The sequence below is a fragment of the Helobdella robusta genome, assembly GCF_000326865.2.
Source record: "Helobdella robusta unplaced genomic scaffold HELROscaffold_5, whole genome shotgun sequence".
Classification (NCBI taxonomy): Eukaryota; Metazoa; Annelida; class Clitellata; order Rhynchobdellida; family Glossiphoniidae; genus Helobdella; species Helobdella robusta.
Genome location: NW_008705254.1, coordinates 55,634 through 81,179, shown reverse-complemented (window position 1 = coordinate 81,179; position 25,546 = coordinate 55,634). Strand labels below are relative to the sequence as shown.

General features: G+C 33.1%; 3 protein-coding genes across 3 annotated transcripts in view; 1 reads left to right on the top strand and 2 right to left on the bottom strand.

The window, feature by feature from the left end:
* The first annotated feature begins 11,647 nt into the window (after positions 1-11,647).
* Positions 11,648-14,186, top strand: HELRODRAFT_107257 (hypothetical protein). The gene is made up of 5 exons (XM_009027027.1): positions 11,648-12,028; positions 12,350-12,547; positions 12,729-12,816; positions 13,111-13,228; positions 13,410-14,186. Exons 1-5 carry the CDS (start codon positions 11,708-11,710, stop codon positions 13,951-13,953), a joined length of 1,269 nt encoding a protein of 422 aa, XP_009025275.1. The 5' UTR covers positions 11,648-11,707; the 3' UTR covers positions 13,954-14,186.
* Positions 14,187-14,495: 309 nt separating this feature from the next.
* Positions 14,496-20,578, bottom strand: HELRODRAFT_189063 (hypothetical protein; the record flags this gene model as incomplete). The annotated part of the gene is made up of 14 exons (XM_009027026.1): positions 14,496-15,673; positions 15,838-16,008; positions 16,106-16,206; positions 16,340-16,439; positions 16,550-16,687; positions 16,769-16,881; positions 16,960-17,084; positions 17,224-17,327; positions 17,531-17,665; positions 18,303-18,441; positions 19,210-19,294; positions 19,539-19,700; positions 19,866-20,000; positions 20,134-20,578. 14 exons carry the CDS (start codon positions 20,576-20,578, stop codon positions 15,503-15,505), a joined length of 2,124 nt encoding a protein of 707 aa, XP_009025274.1. The 3' UTR covers positions 14,496-15,502.
* Positions 20,579-22,070: 1,492 nt separating this feature from the next.
* HELRODRAFT_95171 (hypothetical protein) overlaps positions 22,071-25,546 on the bottom strand; it is an 8,289-nt gene continuing 4,813 nt past the window's right edge. The window contains exons 13-19 of the mRNA XM_009027005.1: positions 25,002-25,322; positions 24,605-24,680; positions 24,177-24,322; positions 23,419-23,555; positions 22,867-23,038; positions 22,506-22,570; positions 22,071-22,225 (exon numbers count right to left, since the gene is read on the bottom strand). Of these exons, the coding sequence (XP_009025253.1) occupies positions 22,141-22,225; positions 22,506-22,570; positions 22,867-23,038; positions 23,419-23,555; positions 24,177-24,322; positions 24,605-24,680; positions 25,002-25,322 (1,002 nt within the window). The 3' untranslated portion in view covers positions 22,071-22,140. The remainder of the gene's footprint in view (positions 22,226-22,505; positions 22,571-22,866; positions 23,039-23,418; positions 23,556-24,176; positions 24,323-24,604; positions 24,681-25,001; positions 25,323-25,546) is intronic.

The following is a 25,546-nucleotide window of genomic DNA, read 5'->3' as shown; positions in this document are numbered from 1 at the left end:
AAGTTACAACTCAAACTTTTTAAAATAAACTCGCAACAAATTATCACAAGAAATGCTGATTCTTTTATTTGTTTATTGTAGATGTAGTAAAGAAGGTGATAATAAGAAGAAAACACTGATGAGTATGCTAATAAAACGCCATATTTTCATAATGATAAAAAGTTTCAAATTATTTCATGTAGATACACTAAAAAACATTAGCTCAAATAAACAAATTACATGGGTTCACTCGAACATGGAATTTTAAAAAAGTTTTCAAATCAATCAACCAATCAAACCATTTATAACATGTTTGTACCATTTTATCATTGGTTGATGTTGAGTGATCAAATATTTCAAGCCAATGAAAGTTAACCAGCTTGGAAATCACCTTATTTGATGAAGAATTATAACATTTTACTATTTTGCATGTATGTATATAATACAAAGAGAGAGAGAGAGAGAGAGAGAGAGAGAGAGAGAGAGAGAGAGAGAGAGAGGAAGAGAAAGACGATGAGCGAAGGAGAGAAAAAAAGAATAAATATATGCTATTGTGGTTGTTTATTTTAGCCGGTGAGACGTCTCGAGTTATGTATCACATAACTAGAATAAATATAATGGCCTTCGTTCACTTTTAACGGTCGAACAAGGAGCTTACTTCCGGAGGAGATTTGGAGGGTGATTTTTTACCGTTCGAGTCAAAAGTTACGATCGTATATTTACTAATTTCGGAATATTGCTTTTATTTAAAATGTTAAAATTTTATTTTTTTAAAAATGTTATTCAATGTGGTAATTAATTATTTTTATTTGGTATAAATTTAAAAAAATTCGACATTACCGAAAATAATTAAAAGTTATAAAAATTGAGGTTCTTGCATATCCCTTCTTCAACCCATAAGAAAGTGTTATATATTAGTAAATAGGCCTCCCCTTGGACTAATCGATCAATTCGATTACGAAATTGCATGGATTTTAACGAGCAAGCCATATGAAATATTTACTTGAAACATTGTAGTAATTCTATTTATTTTTATTTAATAAAATTATGTATTATTAAATTATTTTTGTTAATTTGAATACAAAAATTGCTTTTGGTCCGGTGAAATCCAGTGGCTCACTGAAGCCGAAGGTTGGCTGTGTAGGATTGAACTATAGTCAACCTTTTTTTTACGCTATTCGATCATGTTAAAAATATTTGTTTGCTTATGAAATAAACGGCTTAAATATATCAAAATTGTTATTTGAACAACTATCTTCATTATATTCAATAAATATTTTACATTCTGCTGGTGCTCATAGAAATTGGTTGCTGAAATCATACGTTGGCTCACTGCGGTGGCTTACTGGGTCTCATACAACTGTGTCATGGCGGTTTTCTGTACATATAATGCTTTAAATAAATCAATATATTCATATCACAATTATTTTGTCAATATAAATAAAGATATTGCTGGTGAAATACAGTGGCCTAGTAAAGCCATGTTGGCTTAATCGGATTTTTTTTTCATAGGTATATACAATACTATGAGATCAATCAATTAATCAACCAGTCAGTCACTTAGTCAGCCAGCCCGCCAGTCAGTCAGTAAGTCAGTCAACCATCCAACCAACCATTCATTCAATCAACTAATCAACCAACCAATCGACCAATCAATGAACCAAATTGAATGAACCAAATAAACGAACGAATTGTGATGAAAACAAAAATAAAAAATAAATATTTGCAAGGCTTGTTTAAACTCGAACAAACACTTAACCGTACAAACCTACAAACAATTTTGAGATTTTAGTAAAGAAAGAAAAACACAATAGGTAGTAACTTTTATTTGAATTCATTCAAAAATGGAAACTGACGGTTAATTAAAATTATAAAAACGACAATTTAAAAAAAAAACAAATTTTAAACAAACAAATATGACAAAATATCGACCGATACAAAAATAATTATTATCCATTATTATTATAATTATTATTATTATTATTATTATTATACACACTCCTTAGAAGTTCTCTGAGAATGATTCACGTAACATGAACATTTAGTAAGAACAGTTCACAGCATATCATAATGACTAAATCAACATACCAAACAGAAATTATTTATACATGCATATATACAAAGTAAATCAAGAAATATCCAAAAATTATATAACCAAATTAAAAAAAACTATAAACCAGTCAATATTTAATAACTAAATAAACAGACATTATTAAAAAAATTGTTCGAAAAGGTAAAATTTAAGGCGACGACGAGAATAAAAATGTAAATTATTTGTTTTGTTGGTGTGGGGCTGTGAAGCGAAAACAAACAAACACATCACACAAAACTAGTAAGAAGTCGCAAGAATAGTAGTCAGTCACCTACCTACAATTAAATTACTCTCAGGGCCCTAGCTTACTTATAATCATTAACTCAACTCACTTACCTACAAATATGTATTTCTACGTTTTAGGAATTTTACATCTTTTATGTATTTTATTTTACATATTTCAGCGTTTTTATTTTACTTGAATCTTTTTAACTAATGTTTAAGCCATAGCCTACCTACGATTGTTCAACTCATCTCAATCTCTAACTTACCTACAAATTAAATTAAGTCTGGTAAAGAAAATAGAAAGTTGAAGAGAAACATAACAACAACGACACCGAATGAATGGATGTTGTGTATGTGTGTGTAGTATTGATGTGTGTGTGTGTAAATGTGCAGGCGTGCACTCTCCAGAAACTTCTTCACTAACTACGGACGAACCTCCATTGCACCGACCATCATCTGACACGCATCGATGGAATGAATTTGACCGGATACTGAAAAACACGAAATTGAAAAAAAATTTTTTTAAATAAAAAACAAGCCATTAGAAAAAAATAGACAACTTATCTTATTGAGATGACACTCAATCCTTTGTTCAAATTCGAGTACTTTCAATGGTACGATGGGACAAAAACAAATTTCCCTTTAATATTATCTTCAAATTGTCATCGGAACGATCATCATGAGACCACCATCTGAAACGTGCTGACGCCCACCACAGCCCACCTCTCATCATTCTGTAGACAAGTTTTTTTTTACCATAGTAGTAAATCAAGAAACAAAGGAACGAACGAATAAATGATTAACTGAATGATTGAATGATTGGTTGAATGAATGAATGAATGAACTAATTAATTAATCAATCAATGGTTTAATGAATAAATAGAATGAATCAATAAATTAATTAAAGGAGAAATAATTTGAAAGATAGTGATAAAATGAATGAATGAATAAATGAGAAAAATAAAAAAAAAGAAACTAAAGCATACTTCAAAAATCGTCGTTGTTTTCTTCAAATTGTCATCGGAACGATCATCATGAGACCACCATCTGAAACGTGCTGACCGCCCACTCTCATCATTCTGTAGAAAAAGTTTTTTTATTACCATAGTAGTAAATCAAGAAACAAAGGAACGAAGGAATAATTAATTAACTGAATAATTAAATAATTAGTTAAAAGAATGAATCAATGAATAGAATGAATTAACGTCAATTAATGGAAGAATTATTTGAAAGATTGAGTGATAAAATGAACGTGTAAATGAATGAGAAAAATAAAAAAACGAAATTAACCTTACTTCAAAAATTGTCGTTACAGTAATTCATTGCACCGACCACCACCATCTGGTCGGCACACAAGATTTCATTCGAACTTCAGAGTGTCGGTCGAACAGCCAACGCGCTGATTCTTCTTACACCACCATCATCATACGTAAATCATCATGAGACCACCATCTGAAACGTGCTGACTCCCACCACTGCCCACCTCTCATCATTCTGTAGACAAATTTTTTTATTTACGTAGTAGTAAATGAATGTTAGAATGTTAGAATCTTAGAACCCAAAAATCATACAATGAAAATAACGGCAAATAAATAATCTTAAAATAATAAAGAGAGTAAAATGTAAAAAAAAACTTACCGTCGTCCAATCTACAAAGGCAGAATGTTGAATGCCTTCCGGTTCCTACGTTGTCCTCCAAAATTGTGCCAGTCCTCTTCGAGATTGTTGTTGAAACACAGCCCGTGGGATGGAGAAAGATTGAGAAAATTCTCATCAGAAAGCTTAGCAGTGCTTGCATCTCAAATTGCATAATAAAAATAATCCTATCTACCTATTTAATTACCTTAACTAATCTATATTAAATTGTTAATGGTACGATAGTCGAAAGTCCCCCTTCATTCTCCCTCCTTGCACAGAGGTTCACCGACAGCCAGGGCACCGGATAGTAAACCATTGCCGTGCGGATAGTAGACTATTGCTGTGCGGATAGTAAACCATTTGCCGTCCGGAAACCGTGCGGGTAGTAGACTATGGCCATGCCGCATAGTAAATCATTACCGTGCAGATAGTAAACCATTGCCGTCCGGATAGTAAACCATTGCCGGTTCACCACTGGCCACCAAGGCTTACCTCTGACAAGAGACTTTGAACTCAAGAGTCAATCGGCTATCGTACCCTCAACTTACCTATTCATTACAATTAAGCCCTAGCTTACCTAAAATTACAAAACTCAAGAGCCCAATTCATTGGCCAATTGGCACCCACCCCACCACCTACGTAATGCCTTGGGCTCCAACTTATCAATAATAATATAAAACTTAAACCCTAAATCTATAAATGAGTTAGTGTTACAACGTAGCCTTAACTTACCTATTCATTACATTATGGCCCTAGCTTACCTAAAATTACAAAACTCAAGAGCCCAATTCATTGGCCTTTCGGCACCCACCCCACCACCTACGTAATGCCTTGGGCTCCAACATAATAATATAAAACTTAATAATTAACCTACCCATCGATACACTTACAGCGTTCTAAGTTACATTACAAGATTTTTCCTAGAATTACATTATTGCCCTTAACTACCTATGAAATTAAATTACTCTCAACCTTAGTAATAATAAATTAGAATGTGTAATGAATATAAAATTACGCTCAAATACTAACATGTGTTTATGTATGTACTTGTGTGTATGTGTAATAACGCTGATGCATGTAATGTGGGTGCAAGAAAAAATAGAAAAAATTAACTTACGCTGCCTACCTATTCAACTACATTAGTGTTGGATGCTTCCTATCTATTCTACCTACAATTAAAATTATGCCTATCTAACCTACCTATATAGCTACTTAATGCAATTGTGTGTGCGTGTGTGTGCATGAGAGAGCATTCTTACTTAATGTTAAATTACAGAGAAAAAAGAATAAAACGTATCCCAGCCAGGCGTGCATTCTTTGCCACTGAATGAACGAACGTAGCCTGATATCATCCATGATGAACTCCTCTGGAAGCTTCACCTTGAATGAAATGAACAAATCTAATTTATTTAATTAATTTAAATGAAAATAGAGAAACAAGCCGCGGTGAAACCCGCCAGTCGGAATAGCCAGCCAACTGGCAAAGAAAAGAACCGCAAAGAAACCGTAAAACTCAGCCAGCCAACTGGCAAAGAAAAGAACCGCAAAGAAACCGTAAAACTCACCCCATCCAGGCGTGCATTCTTTGCAACTGAATGAACGAGCGTAGCGTGACATCATAACCATTCTGATCTTCCACGATGAACTCCTCTGGAAGCTTCAACCTGAATGAATGAATCTGAATAAACCTAGATGAATGGAACAATCTTATTTATTTAATTAATTTAAATGAAAATAGAGAAACGCAAAGGAGCCGACCGGTCGGCAAAGAAAAGAACAGAAAAGAAACTCTATATAACTCTATATAACTCTATATAACTCTATATAACTCTATATAACTCTATATAACTCTATATAACTCTATATAACTCTATATAACTCTATATAACTCTATATAACTCTATATAACTCTATATAACTCTATATAACTCTATATAACTCTATATAACTCTATATAACTCTATATAACTCTATATAACTCTATATAACTCTATATAACTCTATATAACTCTATATAACTCTATATAACTCTATATAACTCTATATAACTCTATATAACTCTATATAACTCTATATAACTCTATATAACTCTATATAACTCTATATAACTCTATATAACTCTATATAACTCTATATAACTCTATATAACTCTATATAACTCTATATAACTCTATATAACTCTATATAACTCTATATAACTCTATATAACTCTATATAACTCTATATAACTCTATATAACTCTATATAACTCTATATAACTCTATATAACTCTATATAACTCTATATAACACTATATAACCATGCATACTACCACATCCAAACAATAAAAATCCCACTAAAACCAGGAACCACCGCGTACCTGTTACATGTATGGTGTGAAACAAAACAAAAAAAAGCACAAAACAAAAAACACACCCCCAAGTAGAGTAAAAGAATAGAAGTCCCTAACCTACCTATGTAACTAAATTACCTTATGCCCTAGCCTACCTATATAATAAATTAATTTTTAATCTCACCTACCTATGTTTCATTAACTTAACTTAAGACTCATGAAGAAAGAGAAAAAGGAGTAAAAAAACATAAAATACTACCACACAAACAAACATGATGTATGCATGCATGTATGAGCAACCGCTAAAGAACCCACCTAAAATATAAAAAATACAATATATAAACACACAAACCACATACATGCAAACTCTATATAACTTAACGTAATAAAATAAAAAAAATTATAAAAATAAAATAAATGAGATCAGACAGACTGCTTCAAGCGAGGCAGAATGCCTGATCTGATTTTCATGTTGTCTCAGCTCCTATTTATACTCGTTTCAACCATACATTTTATCATTTCAATCATTCACATCAGTAAAAAACTTATTTAATGTATGTACTACTTTATTATACAGTCTATAAAAGCAACTGTAATCAGTGCTATATATGTGGGAGAATTCAAAATAGTTTGAGGCCACACCTTGCTCAACATCCGATTCCAAGCCAAGCCGAGCCAAGCCAAGGTGAGCTAATATGCGTAGATTTATAAGCGCTAATTCTCCATCCTTATTTAAAAATTTCTTTGATGCTTTTTAATCAGTCAGGTCACAAAAATCATATCACGATAAAATCAAAATGAAATTTTTTTAAAAATTGTTTATAAAAGTAAGCAGTATATTGTAAAAAGTTTAAATTTTTCTGAGAGAATTCAAAATAATTTGAGACTACACCATAACACAATTGTACATTGTACAATTTGAATGTGTAAATACAACATTATAAATGTATTATAACTGCATATATATATATATATATATATATATATGCAGTTATAATACATTTATATATATATGCAGTTATAATATATATATATATATATATATATATATATATATATATATATATGCAGTTATAATACATTTATATATATATACTTTGCCTGAGTATGATATTTGGTCAAATTTATTTGATAGAAATTGAATATAACATTTATACAGGCTGATTAACTACCATGCAGTTGAATAACTACTGTTAACATGACGTCATTTCCTTCAACGATTTCGCAACGAATTACCCATCCTATTTAATAAATTTTATTTGATGTTTTTTAATTGGTCAGGTCACAATCATCATTATCGTTATCGCAATGAAATCAAATTAAAAATTTTTTTAAATTTTGAAAAATGTATCTTTATTCATTTTATGATACTACTTTGTAATTTTATGAAATACTGTTTGATACATATAACTAGAATAAATATTTATTTATCGGCATATCACCTTTTTCATCACACTTAAGTTCTTCTTATAACACGAAAGACAATTTATATATTTTTTTAAATTCTATACAGGAAATTACATTGGTTTTAACAGGCACCTTTGAATTTTGAAGCACAATTTTTTAAATATCGATCTTGACTCTTTCAATTTATTTTTTGCCGCATTGTTGTACGTGAAATAAATGGCTATCTATTATTAGTAAGCTTATGATTTGCAAGGATCAACCTCTCTTAACTAAATTAAATGATGGAGGACTACGAAGATCTGGCCTCCTCGAATGACGATGGTGATGATGGAAATAGTGATGTAAGTGTTGTCGCTATTGCTTATTCAATTATTATAATATAAAAAGAAGGGCAATGGCTATCCAATTGTCCAACTAAATTTGAACACAAAAACATCCAACTAAAACTATATTGAAAGGTACCAAACATTCAATTTCAAATAAACAAAGGCCAGACATCTTAGGAACCAAATGTCCGTACACCATGTTATATAAATATATAAATGTAACTCAATAAATAACTATAACTGATAACAGAAAGAGAAAGCGAAATCCAAACCAAAAAACAGTGTATGCACCCTTCAGCCAGCCAGTCAATACCATCATAATCATGATCAATGTGTCATTTAGCCATTCCAATATTATATAATATAAGATACATCATTATTTAATTATAATTTTTTCATTTAAAATCAGCACCTCTCATGCTGACATCATTAATCATTTATTAAATTTTATTTACTACTGATAATATTTTTAATTTTGGTTTGAATAATCATACATTTTTATTAATTCAAAAATGAATTTTCAAAATATAGATCTCAGTTTCTGTGATAGATAGAAATGAATTAGATCTTGCAACTGACGTTTATGAACAAAAAGTAATGGCAAATTAACATGTTACATTTTTTATAACGTTTTCAATATATTTTGGTTATTTAATATTGTTGATAAAATGAATGAAAAATTATATTGATCAGGATAAATAAATTTAAGCATAAACTAAAATTTCTTTTGTTTTTGAAAAGGAATCTAGTCTCACAGAAAAAGTTCAATCAAAAGGTAAAACAACACTAAACAGAGCCATTACACCACCTCCTAAAGAAGTTAAATTATTAAAATTCACCAAAGAAAGCACCTCTAACCTGCTGAAGACTAAAACTAAAAAATCTAAATCAAGAACACTGTCAGATATTAATAATGATCTATATAATATGACCTACAAAACTTTACAAAAATTTGAATTAATGAGTAAAAAAAATAAGTCTAGTAACACGGGCGTTTTGACAGCCTCTGCTGAATGTTATGTCAATAATAAAAGATCACCACCATCTGTAATTATCATTTGTAATTTATTTTTTGTAAATTTATTATTCAATTAATTATTATTAAATGATTCATTGTTTTAGAAATGGTTTTAATAATTATTAAAATGTTCACAATGCATGAGTAAATAAATGTAATAAAATTCTTGTGATGTTTGTTCATTGTTAGCAATATACAGAGTCCACAGTGAGAAAAGCCAACACCATTTTCATGCAAACCCTCAATGATACAACTGGTCAGTTTGTCGTTCTCCTGAATCACAATAATTCGTTTGATACAGTTTAATTAAGATATTTTATTTGAATCATTTAAACTATTTTAATTTATCTATGGCCGATCCTGTTCTTTCTTTGAGTAGTTTCAGTTTATGACCACTTGTAGATTTGTTATGGGACATTTAAAAAACGTTGTAGTCAATAATTGTCTGTAATGAGTTTGGTTAGACTCTTTTCTTGTTCTTCGTGTTTCCTTCCATGGTTGTTAGACCGCTTTCATTTAGTTAATCTTCTTATTGCGGGTATCGTAAACTTGTGATCATCTTTGTAGCCCTTCTTTGAACCTTCTTGAGAAATGTTTTGCTTTTTTCGAGATAGCGACACCACAACTGGGCAGAGTAATCTAAGTGTAATTAGGGTTTGTATAACCTTTTTATTACAGTTTGTTCCATGCTCAAAATCGTTCTTTTAATAATCCCTAGCATTTGGTTTGCTCTTTTAGTAACTTTTAGATACTGTCTTGATGGCTTACAATCTTTGGTAATGAAAACACCTAGGTTACGTTCTTCCGTATCTAAAATTAATTAGGATTAATGATATTTGATACATATTCTAATAAGCCAAATGGTAATTAACATATTTATATTAGGCCAACTCAGCATACATGTAATAATTGTGAGCTGATAAATGACTTGAATGTTGTTCAGGCAGATTTTATGACACAAACGTGTTGTTTGATGTTTTGTTGACATGCCACGACAAACAGTACAGAGCCCACAGCTTCTTACTTGCATCGTGCAGTGACTACATCCAGGTTACTACTGCTACTTTCTAAAGCATATTTTCATTATTGCTCTTCTCTAATTCAAGAATCTAGCTAAATTTTATTTTTTACGATTCAACATTCATTATTGTAGGAGAAACTGGAATTAAGCAAGCCACAAATAGTTTATGACGAAGCTCGAAACATCCACCATCCTCTCTACAAAATAAATGTGAACGAACTGAATGCAAGAGCTGTAGAACTAATGTTGGACATCATTTATCGACACCACTTCAAACCGCAAACTGCAGAAATGTTTACAAAATCTTACAGGTACATCAACAGCGATGATGTGCAAAAGTCATTGGAAGCTATGGGTCTCAAGAGATATTTTAGAGATCATTTCAGAAACAAGTTTGTCTGTTGTTGCTTGTGTTTCATTGATGTTTAAGTGCTATATTTATTATTGCATTAGATAGTTGTTAGTTTGTTCTTTTTGCAAGTACATGTAAATGTTATAAATTCATCCCCCAAACATTTGCAGGCCAACAGCAACATCATCAGCAGCAGCAGCCTCAGAGCTGACTGTTGACAACATGGAGGCCATCGTAAGAAACATCATGCAAAATATGCTGCTACACAATTTTGATGCGAACTTTGTGAATGCATTCGATGAGTTCCTTGAGCAGCATAATGTGGAGCAAGTTATTGAGGAACATTTTGAAGAAAGTGAGAGAGCCGACGACGACCAACTGCTGAAATTTAGCAGAATTAGTGAAGATGTTGATGAGATTTTTTCAATACTCAGGCAAAAGTTGATGAATGTGCAATTGCCTTCTGACATGAAGAGAGATTATACAAATTTGTACGGTACCTTATTTCAAGATGGTGGCGGTGGTGACGAAGGAGAGGAAGAAGAGGATGAGGAGGTTGATGTCGACGATAAGCATCAGAAAACTGTTACTATTAAAAACAAAGGCATTAATAATGATATTTGTAATGGCAATGTTAGTAATAATATTGTTGACATGGTTGATGTTAAAGCTGTTAGTGCAACAACTGCAGCTTCGTCAGTCGCAAGTTATGTGACTGCTATAGATCCTAAATTGGCCACCATAAGTAAGAAAGAAAATAAAAAAAAGAACAATGGCGATGATGACGATAGGGAAAATGATGGTAGTGAGGTTGCTGCTTTAAATGATGTTGTCATTGATGATGATGGATGCGATGAGGATCTGATTTTAATTCCTGAGATGTTAAATGATGCAAGTGAAGGTGGTGATGAGCTCTCGCATCAGATATTCAATGTCAGGAATCAGGTACCTGACATCAAAGCATCAAGTAATAAGAGGATGAAGGAGAACAACTGCAATGATATCTGTGACAATAAAAACAACTTGGCTGGCGATAACAGTAGAAAGAGGAAAATGCTAAACCACAGCCCAACTGACATTGATGTTGGTGCCAACAAGTTAACAAACAAATTCAACAGCAACTACAAGAATAACCACAATGACGATGATGACGTCGAAGAGGCCAGCATTAAAGGAAGGAAGAAAAATAAAAAGAGTTTGTTAGGAGCTCTACTTTCTTGCTCTAAGATGACTTCCCATAATACAGTTAATATTGTGCAGACAAATAACAAAGCGTCATTGTCATCATTTTCTGTCGATGAAACATCTGCTGGTTCAATGGCTCACAGTTCACAAACGTTTACAATAAATGATGCAACTAATAGGTCTGTCAACATGCAATCGATAATGGAACCAACTGCAACTACATCAACGTCTTCAGAAGCCACATCATTGACAACAACATCATCAGGTTTAACTAACGAAATAAATGATGATAATAGTTCAAGTTTTATGTGCCAGGTGTGTGGCAAAATGCTCTTGTCCTTGCAAAAGTTGCAACTGCACTTGGGAAAGACGCATTGCGAGAAGAGGAAGTACATGTGTCCTCACTGCCACAAACTCTTCAATGAAAGAGGTAATAGGCACCGACACATCAGGGTCTGTCTCTTTATTTCACGTCATTCATTTATTCATTCATTCATTCATTTCTTTAATGTTTTTACTCATTCCCTTCCCTTCATGCTCCTCCTTTTCTTTCATTCATTGCTGTTTCTTTTTTTATTTTTCATCTACTTAATTCAATAGATTTTGTAATGTAACATCAAAAAATGATGATGATGCTTTAAAATTTTATTATTGCTGTAAATTTTATTACTGATGATCTTTTGTTTCCTCTTCCTGTCGTTAGGAATGTTGCTGTCAAAGCCCATGATGTATAAATTAAAATTAATAATAAATTGTGAATACCAACGCGGGCAGGTCGTACACTACAAGGAAAGAAATTATTTATGTGACTTGTGTGGGCAGTCGTTTGGCCAGGTGAACACGCTGCATCAACATCGAAACTCCTGCCAGACGGGCAGGCGCTCGCTTGCCAAGTGCCACTTCTGCAAGTTCAAGGTCAACAACTCATTGAAGTCGAACAGAATGATGGTTGATCATTATAAAGAAGTCCATGTGAGCTGCTGCCTTGTTGATGCGTGCGTGTTGATGTTTCAGTTGTTGATGTGTAGCTGTTGATGTGTTGTAGTAATTGCTGATGGTTTCGGTGACAATTGATTGTTTATTCAAATTTCAGTTGATTTATTCATGAACAACGACATGAAAACGACATCGACTGCAACATCAATTTTCGCAGGGTATTGAATTGTTGCACTGTTCCAATTGTCCAGACATATATTATTCTCTTGAAAGTTACAACAAACATTTGAAAGATTTTCTTTATGGTATGATTGTATGCGTGTTTGTGTTTGTATATGTGTATATGTGTTTTTATCTGTTTGTTTGTTTGTTAATACTTTAAAAAACACATAAAATCAGTCAATGTAATTGTTTTCTTAGTATATTTACTATATGTATATACGTTTTAAAACGTACTGAAAAAAATTTGGTGATTGTATTCACATTATTAGCATTTTTTTTTTTCAGTTTTAACCACTTGGGTTATTAGCATGGAATAACAAAAAGGGAATTTGATGAAATGTTACTTAAATATTAATAAATGGTATAATAATCTGCAGAGGCTAGCGAGTGCAAGTTATGCGACATCCAGTTCACAAACCAGTGCTCCATGCGAGCCCACAGCTGTGAGCTGACGGACGCTGTCACCAAACATGTCTGCGGCGTCTGTTGCAAGAGGTCACTATCTTCATTTCTTTTTTATTAGTTGGTCGACAGGACTATCAAGTGATTGATTGATTGATGGATTGATTGATTGATTGAATGATGCTGGTGACATTGATGATAATAATTATTAAATATTAACTAGTTCATAAAAACATAAATAATTATTTCCATTTTATCATCAACAAACTCACAGCTTCTTGACATCAACGTCATTTAAGTATCATCAGCGCACACACGACGGCCAGAAACCGCACGCCTGTAAGATTTGTGATTCGAGGTTCAGGCAGGCGGCCCACTTGAAGATACACCAGCTGAAACATTCCAACGAGCGCTCACAGAAGTGCCTTCTCTGCAAGAAAACTTACAAAGCAAGAAATGATTTGAAACTGCATTACAGGAACGTTCACAAGATCATCCTTCCCAAATATATCGTGGGCGATATCACCGTTGATGACTTGTCGAAGGGGGAACCTGTTGATGATGATAATGATGATGGTGGTGGTTTTGTTAATGTTGGTGGTGGCCATGATGATGTTGACACTGTTCTTGCTTACATGACGTGCGATAATGATGATGATGATGGTGCCGATAAGAACGAAGAACCTGAAAATGAGAATTCATGTAATGCTGGTAATGAGGACGAAGACGACGACGATAACGATTCTTATGGTGGTTATGATCTCGACGGTGATGATTATGATGTCAATGAGGAAGAAGAAGATGTTGATAATGATTAACAGAAAATATTTTTATTATCGCCATCATCATCATTATGATTCGTGAGAAGACGGTTGGTTTGGTAAATATGTGATAGTCTTTTTTTTGTTGCTTGAAAATTAGGTATCAATGTATTAATAGTTCAATAAAGCCATGGAAGGATAGATGGATAACTGGATAAATGAATGAGTAAATTAATGGCAGACAAATTTGTTTAATGAAAATTAAAATATAGACTTGCAATACATTTTTGATACAGATGAAGCTTTAAACTTTCTTATCATAATTTAACGGCCGGGGTTGGAGATGGTTCCTGCACGAGAAACGATTTTATTCGTCGTTGTCTTGTCACCGCTCACTCGCTCGCTCGGCCATCTAATACAGACGATCTCGTACGCCTTGTTTTCTGTCAACAAGATACAAAAATAATTTTTTTGCGTCGCTCTGAGCTGAGAATGTTTGTTGACCGTGATCACAGAACGTGAGAAGGTAATGTTGATGTGTTGTAAGTTTGCAATAATTTATGGAGCTTTATATGACAGCCATCAATAACGTACATCAGTGTTATGCCATGGTAAGATATTTTAATTAACTAATAAACGATTCAATTATTAGATACATTTTCCGAAACCTACTGCAAATATTAATTAAGTCGAAGGAATGTTAGAGGATTGTAATTGAGTGTCCTTACTTGGCGGTAATCGTAATCTTTAGTTTTGTCTAGCCGTATATACACTATATATATATATATAAATATAATACTTTACTATATGTGTATATATAAGTGCGTGTGTGAGTGGTTTTAACAGCTACAAAGTTTGTTAACAGCAATAAAAATATTGTACGATATTCAGTTGAGTAATCACAACCTCATCATCCACGACTAATAAATTGAATGGCACAACAATTGAACAATTCATTACCTCATTTGAGCTTGTTCTATAAATTTGTAACTTATCTTCATTGAAATATCTATTTATTCCGTTATAAACTAAATAAGACGCACATTTAATAAATCTTTAACATATTAGACTGTTTTTATGCAAGAATAACACTTTGTAAACGAAACATACTAATTGAAAGAGAAGTAACAAAAGAATTACATTAAATTCATGTAACAAATCAACTATAATTCTAAAAAACCATCTAAAAAATTGACCGACCGAATAAGTAGGTACGACTACAAATAGGCTCGTTCGTGTCGGAGTATTGTATAGCTAAACCTAACAAATAGGTGCAATTAGATGCTCAAATGAATGAATGATTCAAACGAATTACGCATACACAAGCAGGCTCGCACAAACTAATTCAACCTCTCAAAGCAACAATCGCCCATTAAGCACACGAACGGAAGATTTTTAAAAAATAAATGAACAAACGAATAAGAATGAATGATTGAATGAATGAAATACATGAGCACGCGCATCACCGAATTGTTGTAAAAAAATTTGGTAACGCCATGAAAATAGATTGTTCTTAAAATTATTGACTAGATAATATGAAGCAGGACACGATTAGACAGACAAATGGACACATAGTGAGACAGAGTCAGGCAGGCAGACGAATTAATCATGACGTGGCATCCTCTGTCGGACCTAGCATGACATCATCGTTGATGTCACACGAGAACATGGTCGTTTCTCTGCCGATGTCCCGTTTCAAATTCAGGTAGATGGATTCTTTGTGTCTGCGCTCGCTGGAATCTTCATCTACCTGAGCTTGAGTAGCCGATGTCCACTTCTAAGATATTTAAATAAAACATTCTATCGAATAATGCTCAATGTTTCTTAACAATGATTAAAACTTATGTAAATGTATGATCATTGGTAAGTCTATTATTTAGCTATTTTGAAATTCGGCAAATGTGCTTGCAGCATGATTAGATACCGCGGGAGGATACATACTTCTCTCAGTGTCGACCCCTTGGCATTGATGAATATAAAGATAGCAACGACGATGATTGGCAGATTTGAAGCAAGAGTCATCAGCCAGCCAGCCAGTTCAGCCCATAATGGATAGGTCTTCTCGGCGTATGTTACTCCTTTGTACTTGGTCAAACTAAATATCAATATCACCTGAACATAAAAAATGTAGCTTTCTTATTTATTTTACGCTTACTATATGACTTTAATAACGATAATGAGATTGGGATACAAATGCAATTTACTCAACCAGTATAAGAAAAGGTGAGATAAACTTCCAGCAAATTCTCATAAATGGGTTCAATTTGGTTCCAAGCATATTCTTCACATGAGAGGACATTTTTTTGTCACCTACGTGAGTTATTTCAATGAAGAAAGTAATTTGTCTTATTATCTAATTTTTTAAGTGATACGTATTTAGAAATTTTTAAATTAATTGTTTGACCAATTATTTAACCTGATGCAATAATTTTTGAAATCTAACCGTAGATCCAGTTAATGACCAGACATTCGACAATGGCAATGACCAGTACGCAAAAGCCTGCACTGTATTGATCCATAAGTTGCAGTACATACATTCCGCCCTACGTACAACACATTTGTATCAAGAATATTCATAACAGCACTTAGAACAACGGAATAGAAACAGCAATACAATATGAACAAGACGAAGAACCGAACAAAATGTTATCACTTGAGCGGTGCATGGTATGCCAAGTAAGAAGCCAATCAAACAGACAATTGTGATAACAGCAATTCTGTACTGCCATTTCACCACGAGAAATCTCCACGTATCCATTATGCCTGTCATTATTGTCTCAACACAGACCATCTATCACGTTGTAGTGTTAAGGAAAATACAAAGATTAGACATTTAAATTTATTAGATGACTGTTTCATTCAGCAATCCTACCTGACTGCCGATGCCAAGAAGGAAGAGCATGAAGAAAAAGAGAACAGACCATAGTTGTGGAATGGGCATCAAACTTAATGCGTGTGGGTAAGCTATGAAGGCCAGACCTGGACCTAAATCGTAATAGTACATGGATAAATAAATGAATGTATGAATGAATAAGTGAATGATTGATTCAATGAAAGAATCACCTGATTTGACGACGTTTTCGATTGATTGATGGCTTTCGTGTGCCATATGTCCAATGACTGAGAACACAGCTAATCCTGCATACATACTCGTAGCAAAACTGACAATGTTTATTACTATGGCATCTCTAAAAAGTAGGTAGTAGCATTAATTTAAAAATATTAATCAAAACAAGTAACAGTAGTTGCTGTTCTGGTGGTTGTTTTTGTTGTACACTTTAAAATAGTTAAAAGTAGCAACAGTTGGAAGCAATCTGCAGCGAGTACCTGTAGCAATTGTGTTCCCGCACGTTGTAACTAGACATCGTTATCATACCTCCCCAGGCCAGATTTAACGAGTAAAATAACTGAGTAGCCGCCCGAAACCACACCTTGGAAGGAAGGAAAGCATGGATGAATGAGCAAATGAACAAACGAATGTATGTATGTTATTGATTTTCCGTTTGTAGAAATTAACCTAATGAACCACTGAAATTTATTGAGTGTTTGTTTAAAAAATTGTTTTAACAGTAACAATAGTAAAGGGTGGTAAAATAGATGAAATGATATATGTGATAATGTTAACAAACCACACCTCTGGATCAGCCAACTTGTACCACTTGGGCCAAATGAAAAACCACAAGCCCTGGCCCGCCCCCTCCAATGTTGCTCCAAGAACAACCAGCACCGTTAACATTATGTAAGGAAAGGTGGCCGTGAAATAAGAAACCTGGTTTTTAAAAATTAATAAAGGAAGATAATGAAAACAGTGATGATATGCGGGTATGTAAGGCCTATGTAGGATACGTTGTGTATAATCAGAGTGACCTTATATAACTTTATATAACACTCTATCCTTTAAGTTGAGTTTTTAACCCTGCTGCTCGTCCCCTTTCTTTTCTCATAAATCTCCATATCTTGTTCTCTTGCATTGGCTGCTTATAAGATAAAGAATAGTTTAAAAAATTGCACTTAGTGTATAAATCTCAATTTAAATTCTTTCGTAAGTACTTATCAGATATATTAATTGAACATGAACATAAACGCCCCGGTTTACGAAAGTATTCTTGTTCTCACTTCTTCCTAACTTGAGTTAAACACTCTTTTGCTAAATCCGCATTTGCATTTTTAACCATTTTCTTTGGAACTCTCTACCTCCCTTTCTAACTACTTGTCCATTACTTGCGAAGTTCAGAGCAGATATCAAAACCCATCTGTTTGCAAAATTCATCAAGGAACGCTGTTGAACCTCGCGAAAATAGCGCTTTGCAAACTAATTGATTGATCAATCTTAGATTAGATACATGAAATGTTGGTCAAATATAAAATAAAGATTAATTTTTAGTGGCGTAGAATTGTGGATGAACCTTTCCACTGCTTTTAATCCCCTGACTGACGAACAGAGCCACGAGAACCCAGGAGAGGAGCAGGCATAAGCAGAGAGCCCACCGTACATGACCCAGATTAGATATATCATTTTCTGATGTCTCACCCATCAACGACAGCCTGAATGTTAATTAATCAACACTCAATTTAAATTATATAGCACTTTTAAAGCATAATAAAAAGTAATCAAATGAAGCATTGTATTAAACGTAGGTGTTAAGTAAAATGATTTGACTTATTATTTTTGTTGAAGTTTTATTCAATGTCAACTTAACCAGAATTAACTTAAAAAAAACATTAAAGGATAACCAAGGAATAATAATGATAAGAAGAAAATAACTATACTTATTAGGTATAAAAGGAAAACACACACACACACACACACACACACACACACACACACACACACACACACACACACACATATATATATATATATATATATATATTTATATATAAATATATATATTTATATATAAATATATATATTTATATATAAATATATACACATATAAATATATATATATAAATATATATATATATATATATATATATGTATGTATAGATTGGCGGTCGGTGCGAGGAGGTTCATCGCATTGACTGGCTGGATTCGATGCAAAGTTATCCTCATCTGTTACATGCAATTCGTGGGATGCGTTGCTTCATGTTTCACGTGTATTTTCATGCACTGTGTGTTTGTTGTCAATACACCTCTGGAAAAAAACACGTGTAACAAGAATGAATGAAAATCTTTAACCTAAAAAACTCATCACTAGGAGAGGACCTCGTTACATTGCTACAGTTACCATCATCAATGCTGCTCAAATTAAAATTTGTTGTGAACATTGTCGTCGTATTTGCAATGAATGAAGTTGTTGGTGACATCACATTCTTTGTTGTGCAGTTGAATCTAGTAACGTTTGAATTAAACCAGGAACTGTCTGTAACAATATTGCATATTTGTAGATCAGTACTTTTGTTAATTTTTTTATCATCTATTTCAATTATATTTATTCAACTTTCATCACTTCATTTTGTGTTTTACATAATTTAATTCTTTTTTATTTAAATTGATCTTTTGATCTTTATTGCTGATCAGCCTAAACTAAACTGTATTAGTATCAATTGCTACTACGTTTTACAATTAATAGCACAAAGAGATTTAAAAAGGCTAATTCATCATTTATTCAAATAAGTACATATAAAAGGAGAATAACTTTTTTTGTCGTCACAGAACTCAGTGTTCCACGTGTTGTTGCAGTGCGACCATGGTAGTGTAGATGAGAATGAGCTGAACATGTAATAAATTGACATTGCAATGATTACGTTGTAATAGATGCCAACTAATCCATTTAATATGCTGTAACCGATGCCAATCCCTGTTTGGTTTGATTGCAAAAAGTATTTTTAAATTAATTAAATAATTAACTTTTTAGCCTTTCCTACGTGATACGCGGGGCACTGCAGAAATGGCATCATATTTTCAAAAAATTCGACCAGTTTTTATATTAATATAGTTTCAAACAATCGATAAAAAAACAAACCTTGAAATAGCGGACATACTTGCTTGAATATGGACAGACTCCCTATACCAAAGTATTGTCCGAAACTATATTCCATAAAAAGAAGAGGCATACCAATTGTTAGAATCATCAATGAATACGGAATGAGGAAGGCTCCTACACTTACAAAATCCCAAATGTAAAATATTTAATAATATTAATGATACTAATAGCGACAGTAATCAATGAAATGTATAAGCCGAAAATTGTAAACGTAAATTAATAGCAAAATGTTATAAAAGTTTCTAACCTCCACCGTTAGTGTAACAAAGGTAGGGGAACCTCCATACATTACCAAGACCGACACTGTATCCGATGCAAGTGAGGAGGAATTCCACGGGTGACGACCATTGAATTCTTTTCTGATTTTGGTCAGTTGTTGTTGCTGGTTGCGCAGTTGAAAATGTTTCAGCTACGAAATCGTTATCTTTCTCAATTATTCTCACCTTCAAATATTTCTTCTGGTGTTGTGTTTGTTGAATGTCGTGCAAGGAACCGTCCATGTTGGTCGAGGGCTGCGACTGATTGCTTTGCATTTTTTTGTCCTCCGATGCGTCAGGATAATTAAACAATGACTTAGGTGAAGCGGAATTTTTAAGGTGAATAGTAGCGACTTCTTGAACGTTATCTTCGGTTTGTCGAATGTCGTTGCCATCTTTTGCTATGCATCTTTTCATGTGATCACACAAGCCCATAACAATTTAGCCGCAACAATTTTATTGCTTTGTTGTGAACAGTTATTATAATGTCCGATGTCTGAGAATTGAATTTTTCGTTGGAATTCGTGTATCACCGCACGATTTCATTTAGATATTTCAATACAATTCCGTCAAAATTACATTAAATTACAAAGGTCATCTTTTAACGTACCTATAGGCTCTTCGAGATGTACCTATTTACTTACTTCAGATCATTCCTTGCTTGTAAAATATTCACGTTATAAACTATCAATATGCAGGCACGCCTTACGATATATTTTTTAAAAAACTTCTCAAACATTCTTACGCACCAACCGCGAACGCTCATTGAAATGCGTGTACAATCGTTGGTGCTGAACCTGACAACCACAAACAACAATGACAACAACAGTGGCAACAAAAAAACATCAACATAAACATCAACGAAAGCAATGTCAGAACCATTAAATATATGAAGCATTCATTTCTTTATTCAAAAACAACAGATATTTTTGTTTCCGTAGTAAGATGAAAAATTATCTGAAGGAATACTATTTGTTAATTTAAATTCGGTGCAATAGGAATTAAAAAAACCATGGAACGAATGTAAATCATTTCTACAAAGTTTTGTTAGCTGGCAGATTTGTACACATAAGCCGACACATTACCTTTCATTTCTAAATTCGTTTGTGTTCATGCATGCATGCGTTATAATATATAAACAGACGTACAGAAAATATTCATGGATGCAGACGTGCCGGTGTACACGAGGAGGCGAGCGTGCATTGCAATAATGCTGTCTGCCTGCATGCGTGCGTTGCAGCTGCTTGCTTGCCTGGGCTAACAGAGAGCAAGAAATGCTCTTCCTTCACACAATAAAAAGAAATGAATGTATTTTCCATTCAACGCAGTTTAAAAAATATGCTGAAAGATTCATTACAAGTCATTCAAAATCTTCATGGAATAAAATGTTTTATAAATTCACGTACTTATACCCTAACCCAAATGAGGCGGGACTGGTTAGAATCACCTGACTTTCTCTTAGCAAAAATAATGGAATGAAACTAATGTCCAACTCAAACTGTAACCTCTGCACAAAAAAACGTATTTTTTCAAATTATACCTATACGATGTAAGGGTACACTAACTACATCTTTTCCGACATTGTTAGAAACAATTGGATGAATACAACCAGAAACTGAGCCGTAAAAATCATGTATTTATGAACTTCATGAAAAAAACATGAGCAAAACGTGATGCAAAATGGATTTAATGAGTTTTGCAAATCAGTTTCAACGAGGAAGGAGCTGGTTTGTATCCCACCAAACACGTTTCTCTTCTAGTACTTTCTCTTAGCAAAAATAATGGAATGAAACTAATGTCCAACTCAAACTGTAACCTCTGCACAAAAAAACGTATTTTTTCAAATTATACCTATACGATGTAAGGGTACACTAACTACATCTTTTCCGACATTGTTAGAAACAATTGGATGAATACAACCAGAAACTGAGCCGTAAAAATCATGTATTTATGAACTTCATGAAAAAAACATGAGCAAAACGTGATGCAAAATGGATTTAATGAGTTTTGCAAATCAGTTTCAACGAGGAAGGAGCTGGTTTGTATCCCACCAAACACGTTTCTCTTCTAGTACTTTGAGCGCTAGACGATGAACACCGAAGAACGTATTTTAAAGTCGACTTCAAATTTAGCTTATATTTGAAACGCGCCTATAAACAAATTAATTCTCGTGTGACATAAAATTTAATTTATCTAATTTTTATAAAGCAAATCAATATGCATCAGGCACGAAGTTTCAATTATCGACCAGTCAATTAAACAGCTAACCCAGTATTAATCAACTTTTATCCCTTCCAACAAAATAAATTAAAAAAATAAATTAAAATGAGATATCAACACTACAATGAGCTAGCTGGTTTACTTCGAAACGATTTGTATTAATTTATCCAATGCCTTCTTTTCGTCTGATGGCTTGAGCACTCTAACCTGTTGGTACATTTTTGTAGGTTGTTGTTTTCTTCTTCTTCATCATCATCATCATCATCATCATCAACCCCACCCTAATCATCAGCAGCAATCAAAATACTTCCAATAAAGCAAAAGTAATGAGGATTAGCTGATTGATATTTATAAATAATGTACTTTTACTACCAATACTAATTATACTACTACTACTACTACCATTACTACTACTACTACCATTACTACTGCTACTACCATTACTAGAACAAAGAGTAGTAGTAATAATAAAAATAAATAAAAATTCTATTCCCAGCTATAACCTGTTGGGAATAGAATTGAACATCTAATGAAAGTTGTAGTCTGATTTTATCATCATCTGTCATTCCTGGATTGCTTGTTTCAACGCTGGTGCCCCTGGCTGCTTTCAATCTTTTCAAACTTTCTTCCATCTTCTTCATTGACGCCAGAACTTCTGTTGTCACCTTTATATAGCTGGCAAGTGGATATATTTGAAAAAAATAATTGGAATTCATTCATTCACTCATGCATTTGAAATTAAACCATACGCCTAGTTTGTCCAGATTAGGAATGTATAAAGCAATATACTACACTTTGATAGAGAATTTGTAGCATTACATATTCCTTGCATTTTTTTACATTTAAAAAAAGCAAATATTGTCCGTCAAAAAACAACAGTAAGAATGAAAGGTACAACGATAATGTCAAAAATATTGTTAATGCAAGTAATTATAATATTTATCGCAACAGTCACGACAACAGCCAGAACAGCAAATGAACAAAGTAAAACATTCAAATGCACCGTTAAAAAGGTAAAGAAATCATTAAATGCTAGCTAATTAACAAGCACTAACGCCTCAGTAACGTTAGAAATGACGTCATTAAAGATGGATTGTTTGTCCTCTTCGTGCACCAATCCGTCATGATCTTTCATAAATTGCAAGAGAGGCACCATGATGTTACCAACGTACGCCGATGCTTTCGATGGCACCTTTCGATGAAAATGCTTGTAGAGATAAATTGATCAGTAATATCCAACTTAAACTGAAAAGTCTTAATAATTTCAACATTCTAAAAGAAGCCTATAACTACAATTATTGCAAAATTCTTCAACTCGTGAGGCCGACCTCCTTTGAGAGGGCAAAAAGAGTTTTAGGGAAAGCAAATTTTGTAAATGATTTTCACAAACAACAAATTGTTATTTTTTAATAAAAAAGAGTAATCAAAAGTTTTGCAGTCAACAGAGATCTGGTGGGTGCAATGATTTCTAATCAAATTGTCGGCTTTGAAAATAATTTCAAAGTAAAAAAGTTGGGTTAGTTAGCAAGGATAAATCCTGTCTGAAGTATAATATGTTAAGTCTAGATTTGCTACTCTAGCTAAGCGAATTTTCCGCAAGTAATTGTCCCAGGACAACAAGCTGTTGATATTTTTTTTTTTAATTTAGAAATTGTTGCGAATACCTTGCGTAAACTGAAATGCAATAAATGCATGAAACGGAATAAACATCGACATAAAATTGTTTTCAGATGGTGACATTAATAACAACGATGTCATTAAAAAAACAACTGTAAATAATAATGAGGTTGATAATAATAAAAGTAATTATTACATTTCTGTTGGTTCTCTTGTATAGCCTGGGGATGTCATTAACGGATTTCAACTCGCTCATGCAAGAAAGTGAGATCTCATTGGATATGAATTGAATGGAAATAGGGATGTGCTGTGAAAGGGATCTCAGGCCGTAACACCATGCCTCTTTGATAATTAAAATGGAGGATTTAATGGTAAAATGACGTAACAATTTGAAAAAAGATTCATTCTAAAATCCTATCGTTCAGAATTGTAACAAGTTCATTACATGTAAAAAGAGAAATGAAATAAAACCTATATAAATCCGTAAACTAATGTCATATAGGCAGTATTGGATGTTACAGGAAGATCAGAATATAAAAGTTTCTTGAAATGTGTGTGTGTGTGTGTGTGTGTGTGTGTGTGTGTGTGTGTGTGTGAGGCGGTCGGAAAGTAATGCACACACACCTTCTGTTAAGCACATATTAATTCCAGTTACTTTTAATAACATTGGCTTCATCTCATCAGTGAATATGTCAGTGAGCTGCAATGATGTGTTGTGGTTATAATGATGACAGCAATGCAATGGTTATAACAACAACAACAACAATAATAATAATAATGATGATAATAATAATGATGATGATATAAATAATGATAACAATAATAATAATAGTGATGACGACGACGATGATGAATGTTACAGATGACAACGATAAAAAGAGCAGCGGTAACAAATATTAAATGTAAACACAAGTTCAGGGACACAGCGAAGACAACATCATAAGACACCAAACTATAATATTAATAATTATAGAAACAACAACAAAAATAATAATAATCAACAGGAACAATGAAATTTCACGGTCATAATGGCCTTCCTAATATCACCAGCAAGAATGGTAGCGGCATGCACATTGACTTGCACATCGTTGCTGACACAGTTGTTGTTGCTGTTGTCCTGATTGGAGTTATTGGCACTAACTCCATCTTCACCTAACTGTACATACTGCTGCTTGGTAAGTGAAGGTAGACATGAAGTGCTCATCGTTGGAGGTAATGAAGATGATGAGTTGAATTGTTCGCAGGGGTCCAGTGATCTTCGAATTCCAGAGGACATAACTGAAGAGAGGGATTCAACTCGAGTTATTGAGCTGCTCTTCAAGGAGCTATTTATGTCTTTTATCTATTGATGGTTGGTTGCAATTTTTTGTGGAAAATTAATTAATAAACTCAGAAATAACAATTATTAGATGTATAAAAATATTTTTAATTTAAATAAATATTATAACACTATATTACTATATATAATCAATAACTCTACAAAACTATATATAAATCTATAACACTATATAATAATATATAATCTAGAAGGCTTACGATGCTTAAACAGTGGTGCTATCAAATCTC